The sequence below is a fragment of the Leuciscus leuciscus genome (genome assembly GCF_965113295.1).
Source record: "Leuciscus leuciscus genome assembly, chromosome: 23".
NCBI lineage: Eukaryota > Metazoa > Chordata > Actinopteri > Cypriniformes > Leuciscidae > Leuciscus > Leuciscus leuciscus.
The window spans coordinates 25068397-25084231 of record NC_138747.1 but is presented as its reverse complement, the minus strand read 5'-3'; the positions used below and the strand labels follow the sequence as shown (position 1 = coordinate 25084231).

Here is a 15835-nt window from a genome sequence, read left to right as displayed (position 1 = left end):
TTATTCACGGCTGGGAGATCACTCACACTAAAAAAAAATGGTTCTTCAGCGGTTCTTCAGGGGTTCTTTGCGGTGGTTAAGGTGCTATATAGCACCACTACCATTTAAAGAACCTGTTAAGCCCAGTTTGGTTCTTCAGCGGTTCTTTAGTGGTTCTTTGGGGTGGTTAAGGTGCTATATGGCACCTCTTATGGTTCTACATAGCACCATTTGACAAAGGTAGGTGCTATATGGCACTTAAAGTGGTTCCCCTATGATTACAAGCCAATGAACCACTTTTAGTGCTATTTAGCACCATTTTTGTTTAGAGTGCTGGCCACAACAACCAAGTGAGTCTCCTGAACATTTAAATCTTACAGTTGAGTAAAAAATAATAATATCAAGTCTTCTTCACTGTGATTTGTTCTGGTGATTAGTTAAAAATGATCTAAGCTCATCATATGACTGTTAGTTCTACTGTGTTAAGCACTTTTTGGGTAAGTATATGTTATCTTTGACCTGAGCTACCTTAGTCTGCATTTCTCTGTACATTTAATGTTGAAAATACCCATTACATAAAATACCAAAATGCTGTTTAAAATAGTTACAGAATAGCATGTCATACCACAGACCATGTCAACTTCCCAAAAGTAAATATACTGTACTGGGCAAAAGTTTGTAAACATGACTATTTTTAGTTTTTGAAAGAAGCTTATCAAGGCTGCATTTATTTGATCAAAAATACAGAAAAACAAAAACAAAACAGTAATATTGTGAAGTATTATTATAAAAAAAAAAGTTTTCAATTTGAATATACTTAAACATATTTATTTCTGTGATGCAAAGCTGAATTTTCAGCATTTCAGTTTTCTGTATCACATGATCCTTCAATCAGAAATCATTCTAATATGGTGATTTGATACTCCGTTATTATCAATGTTGAAAAAGTTGTGCTGGTTTTTTTGTTTTTTTTTTGGGGGGGGAACCTGTGATAATTTTTTCGGGATTCAATGGTGAATAAAAAGTTCAAAAGAACAGCATTTATTAAGAATTGGAATCTTTTGTAACAATATAAATCTTTATTATCACTTTTTATCAATTTAACACATAGCCTACTAAAAGTATTCATTTTAATTTCTTTTCTTTTCTTAAATAAAAAAAATATATATATATATACACACACACAGAGTATGTAAGAGTGTGTTTGTGTGTAGGCTACTCGTTATATTTTCCTGAAAGTTTCACTGGTACCAGAAATCAGAAAACATTATTGAATTTACTCTGCTCTAAAGTCTTCAAACCATTTTTTTTTAACATGTTTTTGAAAGACGTCTCTTATGCTCACCAAAGCTGTTATATCAAAATACAGTTAAAACAGTAATGGTGTGAATTATTACAAAATTAAAATAATCTATTTTCACAATTAATTTATTCCTGTGATCAAAGCTGAATTTTCATCATCATTACTCCAGTCTTCAGTGTCACATGATCCTTCAGAAATCATTATAATATGCAGATTTGGTGCCCAAAATACATTTATTCGTATTATCAATGTTGAAAACAGTTGTGCAGCTTAATTCTTTATGGAAACCATTATACATTTTTTCCAGCAGTCTTTGATGAATAGAAAGTTCAAAAGAACAGATTTATTTGGAATAGAAATGTTGCTATTGTTGTAAGATTATAAATGTCTTTGCCGTAAGTTTTGATTAATTTAATGCTTTTTTAAATCCTCCTGACCTTACTGTTAAGCACAGTTTCATCAGCAATGCCTCAGTGCGCAGATTTCTTGTTTTAACTGATAAAATATTTATTGCATTAGCCTAATTGATTTGCTCGAAATAAAACCGCGTTCTCGTTTGATGTCAGCGTAAAATAATTATTTGTCCTCCTCTCCGCTAGATGGAGACTGACTAAACTCGTCATATATCCACTGAACTCTCGCGATATTACTGCGTCTCTCCGGCCTTCTTCCTTTTCCGGGAGTCTCTCAAGATGGTAGGTTCACGTCGTATTTGTGAATAACTAAACCACAATAATCCAAACGAATCTTCTATAAATATGATGCATATCAGAGTAGATAATATGAATAAGGCATATTTAGGAATTAATGCATGTTTTCAAGCCATTATTTTTCGCCTGGGATGAATGTTTAGATAGATGTTCGTACGATTAGTAGCTTCAGTCTTGCGGTCCAGTTCTCAGTCCAGCGTGATGGATTCTCAGGACTGTTAATTTATATGTTCCTGCGTAATGTGATTAAGTAGGAAGCTTTTTATTTTATTTTAGTAGTCACTGTTTATGTGTTGGTTAAGAAGCTAGCTGTCAAATAAAGGCCCGTGTAAAGCTGACGGTGGTTGTGATTCCCACAGGCGGACGCTGAGCAGAAGAAGAAGCGCACCTTCAGGAAATTCACCTACAGAGGTGTGGATCTGGACCAGCTGCTGGACATGTCCTAGTGAGTCAAGCCTCTGTCGCTCACATGAAGTGTAAAGGTTCCAGGGAAAGTGTCAAGTTAATGAATGAGTGAGGAGAGAAGCTAGGAGTAGGTCACTCTAAAATGGCAGTTGTCAACAAAAAAAACTCAATGGAATTTACGGTTCTCGCCGTTTCAAAACCGACTTTCTTGTGAGGGAACAAAAAAATGTGTTGTAATGTCCTGGCTGTCGTCTATGTAAGCTTGTTTCTGCCACAGAGTATAAGAAATAATGGTAACTGACTTTTCATCTTACAATTCGAGATTCGACATTTAGGAATTGAGATTATTTCTAATAAGAAAAGTCTGAATTGAGATATAAACTAGTGTTGTCAATAGCGATTATATTGGTAACGTAATCAAGTAATTGGTCGATTATTTTGATGAGTAATAGGTGTTTTTTTTTGTGGTTCTAAAAATAGACCTAAGCAAACAGTGGCCTTTAAAGGGACTTAAAATACATGTCTCATAACAGTGAGGCAAAAAGCAAGTCGTTACATGGTTCAATAGAACCACTGTTAAAATACATAATGTAAACCATTAACTTGTGTACATTGTGTATTATAACAAATGCCTGCAGAGGGCACCAAGGGCCTGGTGTTGTTACACTTCACAGCAGTTCAAATCCTAGTTTAATATTGGCCAAACTTCATTCAAATGTTTCCTTAATCTTTAATATTTGGCCACTTTATGATAGAAATGCTACAGCCACTAATTTCTTGAACAAGAATATGTGGACAACTGGACATCAAAACATGTGAATTTAAAGCGAGCGTTTAAACTTTTGTAATCGTGATGAACAGTTTAATTTTTTTAAGAACATGACAGCCCTAATAAACGTACAATTCAGACTTTTTTCTTTAAAAGTGCGAGAAAAGGTTGTAATTACCTATTTTTTTATTTATTCCGTAGCAGGTTTCTGAAGGAAAGTCAAACTGAGGTGTAAAATCTTATTTCTGAGAAAGTCAATTGTAAGATGGAAACTCTGAGAAAACAAGTCAAAATTGACAAAGCACCATAACACTGTGTCCTAACCAGATGCGATGCAATAAGATTCCAGCGACAATTTGTCTGTCCACACTAGACACGACTCGACTGCGAGATGCGTAAAAATCAATTAAAACCCACAGCCAATCAGAACAGTGTGTGGGCGGAGTCTCGCGGCAAGTGCACAGCACCAGAGAGTAATCTCGACAGCACTCGCAAGAAAATGGATAAGTAGCTACATGATCAAATTCACAAATATTACACCATTTAAACATTATTCAGATACATAGGCTACTGAGTTACTAAAACAATATTTGTCAAATACACTTGTTTGTTCACAGTTTGAACGTTCTTGTTTCCATTTGATTTTCAAGATCTGAGGTGAATTATCCATTGTAGAAACCGTTTCTAAAATAGAATCGTCGCTTGTCGTCGTCACGGCTGGTTAGGACAAAAACTCTGATTAACATGGAAAATAGCCATTTATCGTGTGTCGTGGCGTCACGTGTAGTTACGACACGGTGTAAACGTCCTTATTACAGTCGATACTTTCACGTAAAAAAAAAAAAGCTCAAGCGTGCGTTTCAGTCTCTCTAAGCTTGAACATTCAGGTTTCTTCAGCTTAAAGTAAACATGCGATTCTGTGCTGTGTCCAGTCTAACTTCTATACTTGTTTTTTGCCAATGTTTTAAATTCAAGTGTCATTATCAATGATCTAATTGTATTTGTATAGAAATATTGTTAAGCTTCTTTTTTTCATTAGTGAGCAGCTGATGCAGCTCTACTGTGCCAGACAGAGGAGGAGGCTGAACCGTGGCCTCAGGAGGAAGCAGCAGTCTCTCCTGAAACGCCTCCGTAAGGCCAAGAAGGAGGCGCCTCCCATGGAGAAACCAGAGGTGGTGAAGACTCACCTGAGAGACATGGTCATCCTGCCGGAGATGGTTGGATCCATGGTCGGCGTGTACAACGGCAAGACCTTCAACCAGGTTGAAATCAAGGTGGGGATGAATCATGCACTGTTAAAAGTTTATAAATATGTACTAGCAAAAAAGTCCTTTCAAGGACTCACCCGGAGTCCCACAATGCCATTAAATAGGACTGACATTGTATTGAATGCATCTGCAGTGCTTCATTTTTCTTTATAAATATAATGAATTCCAGCAGGCTGCAGCTAATGGTGTTTTGTCTGTTTTACAGCCTGAGATGATTGGTCATTACCTTGGAGAGTTCTCCATCACATACAAGCCTGTTAAACACGGTCGTCCGGGTATTGGAGCCACTCATTCTTCTCGCTTCATTCCTCTGAAGTAAAAATTGACTGTAAATAAAAGCCTCCAAAACAGCCTCTGATTTTGTCTTTTTTGTTTTGTTTCATAAAAGCTGCATTTAAATATTAACAATGGTTCTATTTCTCTGCTTATCCGTATGAATGCCTTGATTCCAGGCTGCAGGGCTTGTGTTTGACCTCAGGGGTGACTTCAAATTACTGCCGTGTTTTTTTTTTATGTTGGCACAAATTCAGTTTTTGGTTGGGTAGCAAAGTTGCTTAAAAGTGAAACACTTGTTTATGTTTGAATACTGATTGAATGATGGATTCTTTAATCATATTTAACCTAGAAAATTACCAGATTTATGAGAACTTGATGGATTTTTTACTTTAACTAGTTTCACACCATGCAATACAATGGGTAGCATTTCAAAGACTGCATTTGTGCTTCATATCAAGTCTCTTAGAATTCATGTGGGCTATGTGTAGGTAGGCTAATGTCTGGATGTGAAGCAGACAGTCATTTTTATTTTACTTCACTCAATCACCCTTTTAACAGTAATTTAACAGGGCTGGAGTACTTTCAACATAAAAAGACTAAACTGAAAGAATATTATTCAGCTTTCCACCACAGCTGAATAACTCAGAAATAGACATCAACTGATAAACTAAATGCATAAAATAGATCCGTCTATTTACAGCAAAGCACTCATAGTGACGCTATTTCATTGTGAATTTTTAATATTTAATACTGAGATCATCATTTGTGTGAAATAAACATTTTTGAGCTGACAATTATAACATTTTATCCTGTTACATAAACCCATGGTAGACATAAGAAAACAAACCATTTGAATAGGCTGGTGTTATCCGATTGTAAAAAAAGAAGAAGAAAAAAAGCATCCTCCAAGGAACCTCATCTCATTCAAAAGCTGGAAATAGTCAACCACTCTGCTCTGGGACAAACGTCCCTCTGAGCTTTTCCGTGAGTCTGTTTGCTGCAGTCATACATAGACCAACTGGCAGATATCCAAGGACATCCTACATTCAAATTGTTCCATTAAAATGTCCCACATGGAAGAGCAGAGCAAATTTAACACCTTTAAATGTATACTGTAACTTTAGCTATTTCTTGCCCTTGGATCTGATGTCCACTGGGGCCTCTGTCCCAGTATTGATGGTTTTTGGTGCAGTTGTTGGTCTTGTTAAGTTTGGCTGAGATTTGGAGGGTGACTTGGGGGCAGTTTTTGGTCTTGCTGTGTCCTCTGGATGTTTGGTGGTGGTCTTTGTGGGGGCTGCCTCCTGTTTGGGTTTCGAGGCAGTTGCAGGCTGCCACAGGAAAAATTCATGTAAGAGAGTATTGACTATATCAGGGCACTCCATCATGACCATGTGACTTCCGTCATCAATGACCTTCAAGAACCCCAGCAAGAGGATCTACAAGAAGGTTAGTAAAGGAGGAAAGAGTTATTGATATGTTTTTGCTCACCAGATAATCAAAATATTTAAAATATCTGTGGTCAACTGCCACTTAATCTCAGAAACTCTATTCACAGAATCTCTAATTACAGAAGGAAAAAGACACAACTTCATGGACAAGGCCCAAAGCTTGGAACATAGAATCATTGTACCTCTGCCATGCGCTGGTCTTCTTGTACTGGTACAAACTTGTCGTACATGCCGTGAACCAGCAGAACAGGCACTGTGATTTCAGCGTGGTAGACCTCATCACCCTCCGGCCAGTACTGTCCACTCATCATGGACCGCAGAACGGAGGAAGACACATTGAAGGCATTGTTCTCTTTTAGTAGCTTCTTTTCTCTTGTTCCCTGATGGGCAAATCCAGCCCTTGAAGAAAGAAAAAAGCATCTTTATTAGTAAAAAAAACATTAAATTAAATGGACATGGTGGTTGTCAAACATAGATACTCATGTTTAAGCTGGCAGAAAGCAAGGCAGGGACAATATGTCCTGTTTACAATGATTCTTACATGAGGAAACTCCAGGTGAGGCACGGGGACAGGAAATTAAGGACACACGAGGGCAAGTTGAAGACAGAGCACAGACTGGGCTCGAGTGCTGTCGGACCTCCACCATTAATCATCACGACTTTATGAACTTGTTCCGGATACTCATGAGCCAGGAAGGTACAAAACGAGACACTGCTCAAAGAAAGAAAATGCTCAAATTAGCGGAAAAATGTATCTGCATTTACCAGGCAAATTATTAAATTTGCGGACCATTTCTCACCCATATGAGTGTCCAACTAAAATATTCCGCCTCTTTGCATATCGCTTGAAGATGATTCTAACATCCTCAGCCAGAGCGTAAAAGGTATAGGCAGCAGGGATCTGAGGGGCTGAACTTGCACCATGGCCGACCAGGTCTGGGGCGATGACCTCATAACCAAGTTGGGAGAAATAGTCCAGTTGGCTTCCCCAGATATCCAGCGATCCCCCGACTCCATGTATGAAAAACAAGGCCACGTCAGGGTGAGTACCTTTGCAGCATGTGATCTTCCGCTCGCAGTCAATCACAATCGAGCGCTTGGGTTTGCGCCGTCTGCGCTGCACTTGCTGCAGATCCTGCTGGGGTGCAGGTTTGGTATCGGTAGCCTGTCCTGGGGCTGGCCCTGGTGTGGGCTCAGTAGCCTGGCCTGCTGCAGGAGGCTCACAGTTGGAAACTTCCATATCCACAGTGTTGTCTCCGTTCTGATAGCGGACCAGCTCTGGATGGGTGGCTTCATTGACGTTCTCAATCAGAAGCTGTCCATTTCGGTACACTGAGATTTTGCGCTTGCAGCTCACAGTACCCCCTTCCCCAGTCCCTGGCTCCTCAACCACTGGTCTGTCTGGGATAATATGTCGAACTCTCAGAACCCTTCCTGGTTTCACCTCAACAAATTCAAAACCATCGGTGGGCTCGGATGATTCAATAGGGGCCACCACGTTAGTAGATTTCCCTGTAAAGCAACAGAATATTCCATCCACAAAGCTGGTGAGCATGGTGAACGCCTAGGGAAATAAGAAGTACATTTGTGTTCTCAAAAAAATCAATGCTTTAGTACATGGACTTCTGTCAAATTCAGATTGGCTGATCAAGGATCCACACATACTCATGTATGATATTTTATTTACCCAGTTCAATCTTGCCAGAAAGTGACCCCAGAGCCTGATACTGCCTCCACCATGCTTGTTGGAAATTAAGTTGGATGTTGGGTTGTTTTTGCATCAAATATAATGCTTTGCTTTTAAGTCTTTTATCTACACTTATTCTTTCTCACAGGACCACAGACTTTTGGGAGCTACTAGCATCTCCATGAATGAGCATCTCCTTTCTCAAAAGCGGTGTCTTTCTAGCCACTCTCCCCAAGATGCTGAATCTGTGAAAATACACTCATTCTGTCTGTCTATATATCTCTTTGTGTATTGTATAGTATTGTGTGCATGTTACAAACAGTAATGCATACTTGCAGATTCGCAAACAGTTTCATGGGGCAATAATGATTTCATTCTTTTACAAGGTGTGGATTATATGGAGTTTTGGCTGCCCCAAACTAACAGTGCCTCAAAATCTGATTATAATTTTTATTTATTTTCACATTTTTTACTTTAGATTTCATATTGCTTCTAAGATTGCTCCTCGGTGTGCCTTAGTGCTTTGGTCAGGCCTTTAAAAAAAATAATAGGTTTTTATTTGTATAACTGACATCCATGTACTTAATGAAAGATCTTTTCTATGGCTGTCAGGTGAAAATGTAAATAGCCTACTTTGATAGAAGTGAATACTATTTGAAAGCGGTGTAATTAGTTGCATCAAAGTTCCGAACAGGCTTTGGCCTTGTAGGTTGCCTCCAATTTTAGGTATGATAAATACATTTATATTCCTTCACATTATTGTACAGTGAAATATCTTACCTGATTACCAATGTTCCCGATACATGAAAAAGATGGATCTCCGACTCCAGTACCGTCTCTTCCCAGTGTAATGAAATTGCGGGTTTGTAATCTGCTACCCTCAATCCAATAATCTATTCTAAATCGAATCTGTCCCACGCAATAAAAATCTTTAAATAAACTTCATTTGATGTTAAGAAAAAAACAAAACAAATAATAAGAGCAACAATGGGACTGTTTTTCGCTTTCATTTACTTCCTATCTTCCAAATCTACGTGCCAACATGGTCGCAGAGTAAGAACTTCAGATTAAAGCGGATTACACCTGTTGAGCATATGCTGTTACAGCCTCACTGAAAACATGCCACTGACTGGCCAATTTTAAGTATTCAACCATAATCTCTTGCCTTGAATTTATTGACAATGAAAATGTTTTAATTTAATTTTTATTTTGATTCTCAAAAACATTTTTGACCTCAAACATAGGAGTTGGGAAGGCTTCATAAGAACAAGAACATACAATTGCAGTCATTGTGGAAACTTTCAACTAGATTTAGACTCGAGATGGGCCGCTCTCTGAACACAAGAGGTTTTAAATGCTTCCTTTACTCAAAACATTTTCCAAAGCCACAATGCATGCATGATTTTTTATTTTATTTTTTGTTAATGTCGATGGCTTCAATACATTTCAATCTTTTCATCAAGAACATATGAACAACCTTTGCCAGGAAACGGCTTGAAACTGCCGACTTAACGTAACATGGTGTCTCCAGCCACAGTGAAAACACAGTTTTACGGATGTTGTGGACTCTATTAAGCCCCATGTGTAAAGCTTCTACTGTTTATTGGACCACAACCACAGTTCACCGACTCCCTCTGCAGGTTAAGAGAGGATGCTGCATAGATGCCGCTTAAATCTCAGGACTCCAACACAACTACAAACCCAGAAAACAAAGGAGAGACATTATTAATCTCTAACCTGGGAAAATCCCATCATACGCAGAAATGGATTGCAACTGAATCGGCGCGCAGGGATTAAGTCAATGATGGAGTCGGGCATTTGAATGCAGGTGATCGATTAATGATTCCAGAGAACTGCCGAAACTAACACAGCACTGAAAGCTCATATGACAACAGGAGGAAGGGAGAGAGACGTTGTTGACATTTGTAAGTCACCATTTGTATTTCTTCACATCATCAGAAATGTCATCCTCAATCTGTAGCAACAGATTTGCAGTCCTAACAGTGCATTCATGCACAAGTATGCACCTGCTAGGAAGACCGTTACATGACCAACACAAAACACTACATCTAAATCTGCCAAACGAGGCTGTACATTTCGGAAATTTCCCTTTTTGGACACTTGACTTGAGACCCTGTGTTTTTAGTTTTAGTGCCTGTGGCGGAGTATATAATGAAAGCAAAAATCCACAGCTGAGATTACTAGGGTGTTTTTAAACTTAAATTGCATTGATAGTGTCCTAAACAAAATCATATTTTTCACACGTCTTCACAGCAGACATTCCTTATTATGTGCTTGTTGAATACCGCCCCCTCTCACCCCCAAGCAGTTCAGAGTTCAGCAGAATCTTCGAAGCTGGCAGTGGAAACCCGTCGTGCCCCCACACATTCACAACTGGGCACTGACTGCATTAGGAAGCACTCAGTAAAATAATAAAAGCACACTGTAAGATAAGTGTTCCATTTCCTTCTTTCTGAGATGAATTCCTGTGTGGTGTGCGGGTGTTGTGTCCGTTGGAAGGGGGGGTCCTCTACGAGTCCTCGTTCATCTCCTGGCTGTCTGTCCGGGCGATTTTGCGGGGCGGTGCTGGGCTGCCACCCTCTCCTTCTGCTTGCTCCTGCTCTCGCTTTTTAGCTGCATTCTGCAGGACAAAAAAGAAAAACAAAAGTTTAAATTCATCTTTCAGGCAGCTGCATTTCTCACCCAAAAAAAATTTTTTTCCATTCCACTGTGGTGCTTTTCCATAATTTTTCCTATTTAAACTTGCACTTGATGGGCATGTTTGAAGGCCCTGATTTACTTGACAAAGTTCTTTTCAATTCCTCCCTTAAGGGTAAAAGAACCGTAACAACAGTATACTGTTAGAGAAACATTCCGACGCCACATTTCGAAGCTGCTGAGAGCGATGTTTAGGGTGAATATGTAAATATGTATAAAAAACACACAGCAAAAATAACAGCAGTGACAAAAGCAGTTAAGAAAGCTTTGCATCGGATCATGGCGATGGCTTACACAAGCTCTTAAATTCAGCTCTCCAGTCAAGTCACAGGAAAAAAAATACAAAATCCAAGTTCTCCTAAACATGAGACGTGCATTTTATTAAAGGGGTCATGACACGAGAAATCAAATTTTCCATGAGCTTTTGACACATAAGAGGTCTTTGTACCATTAAGAAATCCTGCAAGTTTCATAGCTTAAACGTTTCCCTACAGTATATAATTTATTTAATTATGTACCAAAAACAGCTTGTTTGGATATTGTAGGATCTGTGACGTCACATGGGCAAATAGATTTGCATATGACTGCCTCTAAAGCAAGACAACAGCGAATCATAGCACCATATGCTCCGCCCACTGGCATTCAGTCACTTGACGGCTGACACCCATCAACACGGATGAGAGCATCACGCCAAAAACAAATAGATTATAATCACTGTAATCACGTGGTCTACAGTGGATAAGGTACACACATACGCATTTAATTGCTGACGTAATCGAGTCTGCTGACAACAGAAGAAAATAGAAGAGTGAAAGAGTGAAAGAGTTAGTTTCTAGCTCTGTAAAGACTTCAGAATGATCCCAGCATCAGGAAGTGGATGGTTTATTTTTTATGGCGTCTCGAATCACATCAGAGGACTACATTTGACTGCAGATTTTTTTAGAAAACACGCCAAAGTGTAATGGAGGGTACACATAAACCTTTGTTGATAGATGAAGCAGTCAGCTGTCTGTGACAGCAGCTACATCGCAACTGATACCGTTTCCTATGCAGTGGCGTTAGCTAAGAGTTTGAACTGTTTTACTACACAACAGTTTTTAGACTGTTTTTATTGGTAACCGGTTTTATTTCTCTAAGCCATATTTATGTGCACATCACCCCCATTTTTTACACCTTGGTGAGATTCTCCTGGCGACCGCTCGGGTCCCTATCACAGAAAGCCATAGGTTTTTCAGTGAACCAAAAACTGTATGATGGGTAGGGCTGAACGATTTTGGAAAATAATCGAATTGCGTTTTTTTGTAACCAATATTGCGATTTAGTATGAGATTCCTTTTTAAGTTCTTTATCTTCTGTATTATTCGACAAAGACAAGCAATAAATCATTGTATAGTAGGGATGGGAAGCTTTAGGCACCTCATGATCTACTTTTTTTCTTAATTAATCTTATTAATAACACTTAAAATCTTTATTTAATTACATGTGTAATTATACGTATTTTTAAAAATAATTATAAAAAAACATGTTAAGAATTTTAAATAAGCTATATAAACTAATATAGCTTAAAAATATAAAAGCTAGTAAATAACAAAGCATATTACAAAAACATATTACAAGCAATAAACAAAGAGTGCTTTCAGTATTTAAACGTAGGCTGTCTGAACGTTTTCCATTCAAGAGCTGTGAGTGATTCTTTTTTCTCAGTTTAGATACGATAAGCTGCATTCACACTAATGCACAGATCTCTTTTGAAATATAAGATGTGGTTTGTCCTGTTGGTTTAAGATATAACTGACCGTATTTACATTAATTTCGCGTCATAAAAGCATTTTGAGATACAAGTACATTTAACCAATGAGTTGCTCACATGTGCGAGCGCTCTTCACAAAGCGCGACTTCTCAGTTATTTTCATATTTTTTATATATAAGCCAACTGCATTCCAAATGACATAAATGATGCCTTAATAGGGCATTTGTGAGGAAAATTCCAGCGGTCGAGACTGCGCACTGCAAGAGTAACATCAAGCAAAGCGGCATAACCTGTGAATAAATTCTCTGAATCGATCCAGAATCGTTGGAGAGAGAATCTATAACATAATATATCATTATATATTAATGATATATATTATAACATAACATAAATTAAACAGTGTTCTTTCCTGTATGCCAGGCCTATATGCGTAGCGTGCCAAGTTGATGCTACATCTGCAGACTGCTTTTCTCTGGCGTGTCACGTGACCAGAGTGTAATCGCAGCTTTTGCGGTTAAAAAATTGCGTTTCATCATATTGCGATATTATCACAAATGCAATTAATCGTTCAGCCATAATTAAGGGACTTGAATTTGTCCAATGGTAATTGAATGAATGGTTGTGGTTTGCTATTGCTGTGACATCATGTGAGTGAAAGGTAGTCCTGCCCTCGTGCCAGTAAATACATCATCAGAGAAGTGAACGAATGTAGTGAATGAGTGAATGAAATGAGTCAATTTATCCATTGCTTTGTCAACCAAGAGCTTGATGAACACTTGCCTTTTTGTCCCACTGTTGATGAAGATAACGCAAAAGGATGTTTGTCTTCTCTGTGACAATGACTAAGAGGAGAGAAAAAAACAAACAAAAATTAGGCTTCAGACTGAAACAAAGTGTTTTAAGAGACACATCAGCTTTCATTTTACTGTGCAACGTGGTTCTACATTTTAAATGGTTGTACAACAGGCCTTCATCCATGATTTTACACAAGAACTCACTCTGCTCGGAGGGATACTCTCGGGTAGGCAGATATACTGACGGCCTTCTGTTCTGTAACACACAATAAATGGACCGTTAATGTGATTTAAACAAAACCTGAAAATGTAATTCACAGCTGCAGTGTGAAAATGCATACTGAATATTCAGAAAGAACATTGCAAAATTAATCATTTAGGCCAGCAAACCTTACCGATGCTTTACATACGGAGTCCGCATGAAATCTGCTGAAGTTTGTCTTATTATACACAGGTAGTCCTTTCAGGAAATCTGCCTTCAAAATGTTAAGAGTCAAAAAGAGGTTAAAATGCTTACTAGAAATATACCTGAAGTGCTACATTAGTACATTTGATACTGGACAGATCCTCGTCTAGAGAGGAAAGACATTTTCCTAGGTGTTCACTTATTCCGGAGTAGGTATTAAAGACATGATTCAGTGATTATAAATGATCTTTTACAATACAAATGTTTACTGACAGTTTAGATACAGACACGCTATTACTCAATGAACTACTGCACATAAAATAATCCCAGAAAAATATCAGTTGGCCATGATTGTAGATCGATTGATCACAATACCCATCAGCCAATGATCTTATAGACTTGAAGTAGTCAGTGGAGCAGGACTCATTTAGCTAACAATCAATAACATGAGGAACCTTAATGGCACTTATATAAATACACATCTAAATAATACATCTAAAAAAATGTATCTCATTTCAGACATTTGCTGAGAGAGTAAACTCATATCCAGATGGAGGATGATGCATGTCAACCTTTGGGCGTTGCCAGTCTAGTCCACTAGATCTGTAGAGGTTATATGATTGATCTTTTTGATTCGAATTCTTTTAAATAATATCTGATCGAAATAACACTAATAAAATGAATATATTCAGGTCGTGACTGTTTAACAAAAGCTTAGGCGAGTCTCGCTCGCGCTTGTCAACATGCTAATACGAGCTAACACATTAGCATGACATGTGTGGTGTGAGTTAAAGATAATTCAAATACCAAATCACCTGATAACCATAAAATAAAAGTTTTAGTACGCCTAGTAACAGGATTCAACCATGATAATATGTTTATTTTAGGCTGTTGCTATAATAAAATTGTACATTAAGTAGTCATGAGTGTTTGAAGCGGCCTAGCATGCTAACTCTATAACCAAAGCAGCCTGTCAGCTGAAAACGACTAAAATATTATCTATGTATAGAGCAGATTTTAGCATTCAACATGATATTTCAGCGCCCATTCCTTTACAACTGCGCGTAACTAACTTACTCATCTGAAACATGAAAATATGAAGCTGTGAGTGCAGAAACTTACTTTGTCCATGGTGAAGTCAGTTCAGTCCTGTAGCTGTTTGTGCTCAGACAGGCCTGAACACTGACAGAAATCTGAGGTTTGAACCCGGTTCCACTCACTCACTAACTTACTTACTCACTCACTAACTTACTCACAACTGAATACGACACTAAGACCTACACACAGAAATAAGCGTGTGAATACAACGAGCGACACATATAAACAGCAGCTACAACTGAAAGCTACCGACTGACAAGTCTCTCTCTCTCTCTCTCTCTCTCTTGCAGTTGCAAAAAAAATTCCCCATGGTAACCGTAGTGTCCTTCAAAATACAATAATTACTGCAGTTGTTACTACAATAAAACGGTGGTAACCTGCTATTATCAAAATAAGAAAGAAAAGTTTTTAAAAAAGTATATTGGTAGAGCAATTTTAATTAGTCCAATAATATACTTATGTTTCTCTTAATGAACCCTTGTATAATATAAAAAATGTGGGTACGAACGATTTTTATGGAGCCCCCTCCAATAAAAATCCATTGTAAACTGATTCAATACAATTCACCAAAAATCACACAATGGGAAACTGAGTAAAAACAGCAAATATGTACCATTAACACTTTCTCATGCATTACAAAGAAAACAAGCATGTGTTAAACTGTTTAAAATAAAAATTTTTTAAACATTTTAAAGTCAACATGAAATCAAAGTTGACCATTCTTATTTTTCTTATGGAATATTAAAGTGTTTATTATAAATGATTTATCTGTGCACATTTTTATTTTATTTGAATTAATATGCCCTCATAATCTTAAATCAAAATAACTTACCCTCCCTCTTGCAGCGATATGTCTTCTCTGATGACGCGTTAACTGGTGCGAGGGCGGGACAACCTGTCACTCAAATGAGATCCGCCAATAGCGATCCAGTCAATTCCTGATGGACAACATCAAGCCCCGCCCTACATTTGTTCTTGTTCGAGAAACCGTTTCGCGGATATACCTCACAATATGGGAGAAAAGACTATCACAACATTCCTATTTTAAGCAGAAGTGTGAAAAAACACCTCTTCTGTGCGCTTTTGATTCCCAGCAAACTCAACATGCATAAACTGATAAAAATGTATCAGTTCAATGCAGTTTAAGTTTCTTCAGATAAAAAGTGTCTGCCAATTGCATAAATGTTAATACTCAGAAAGTGACATACAAAACACATTTAAAAA

At 37.9% G+C, this 15835-nt stretch overlaps 3 protein-coding genes across 3 annotated transcripts; 1 reads left to right on the top strand and 2 right to left on the bottom strand.

Moving 5' to 3' along the window:
* Positions 1–1940: 1940 nt before the first annotated feature.
* rps15 (ribosomal protein S15) lies at positions 1941–4785 on the top strand. The gene is made up of 4 exons (XM_082156685.1): positions 1941–1977; positions 2352–2437; positions 4206–4440; positions 4640–4785. The coding sequence occupies exons 1-4, from the start codon at positions 1975–1977 to the stop codon at positions 4751–4753; spliced, it is 438 nt and encodes a 145-aa protein (XP_082012811.1). The 5' UTR covers positions 1941–1974; the 3' UTR covers positions 4754–4785.
* On the bottom strand, positions 4705–8890 carry abhd8b (abhydrolase domain containing 8b). The gene is made up of 4 exons (XM_082156672.1): positions 6959–8890; positions 6700–6870; positions 6341–6557; positions 4705–6146 (listed from the first exon to the last, which is right to left on the bottom strand). The coding sequence occupies exons 1-4, from the start codon at positions 7711–7713 to the stop codon at positions 5835–5837; spliced, it is 1455 nt and encodes a 484-aa protein (XP_082012798.1). The 5' UTR covers positions 7714–8890; the 3' UTR covers positions 4705–5834.
* A 348-nt stretch (positions 8891–9238) lies between these two features.
* Positions 9239–14901, bottom strand: dda1 (DET1 and DDB1 associated 1). The gene is made up of 5 exons (XM_082156688.1): positions 14636–14901; positions 13503–13583; positions 13312–13363; positions 13094–13155; positions 9239–10486 (listed from the first exon to the last, which is right to left on the bottom strand). The coding sequence occupies exons 1-5, from the start codon at positions 14642–14644 to the stop codon at positions 10376–10378; spliced, it is 315 nt and encodes a 104-aa protein (XP_082012814.1). The 5' UTR covers positions 14645–14901; the 3' UTR covers positions 9239–10375.
* Between the last annotated feature and the right edge of the window lie 934 nt (positions 14902–15835).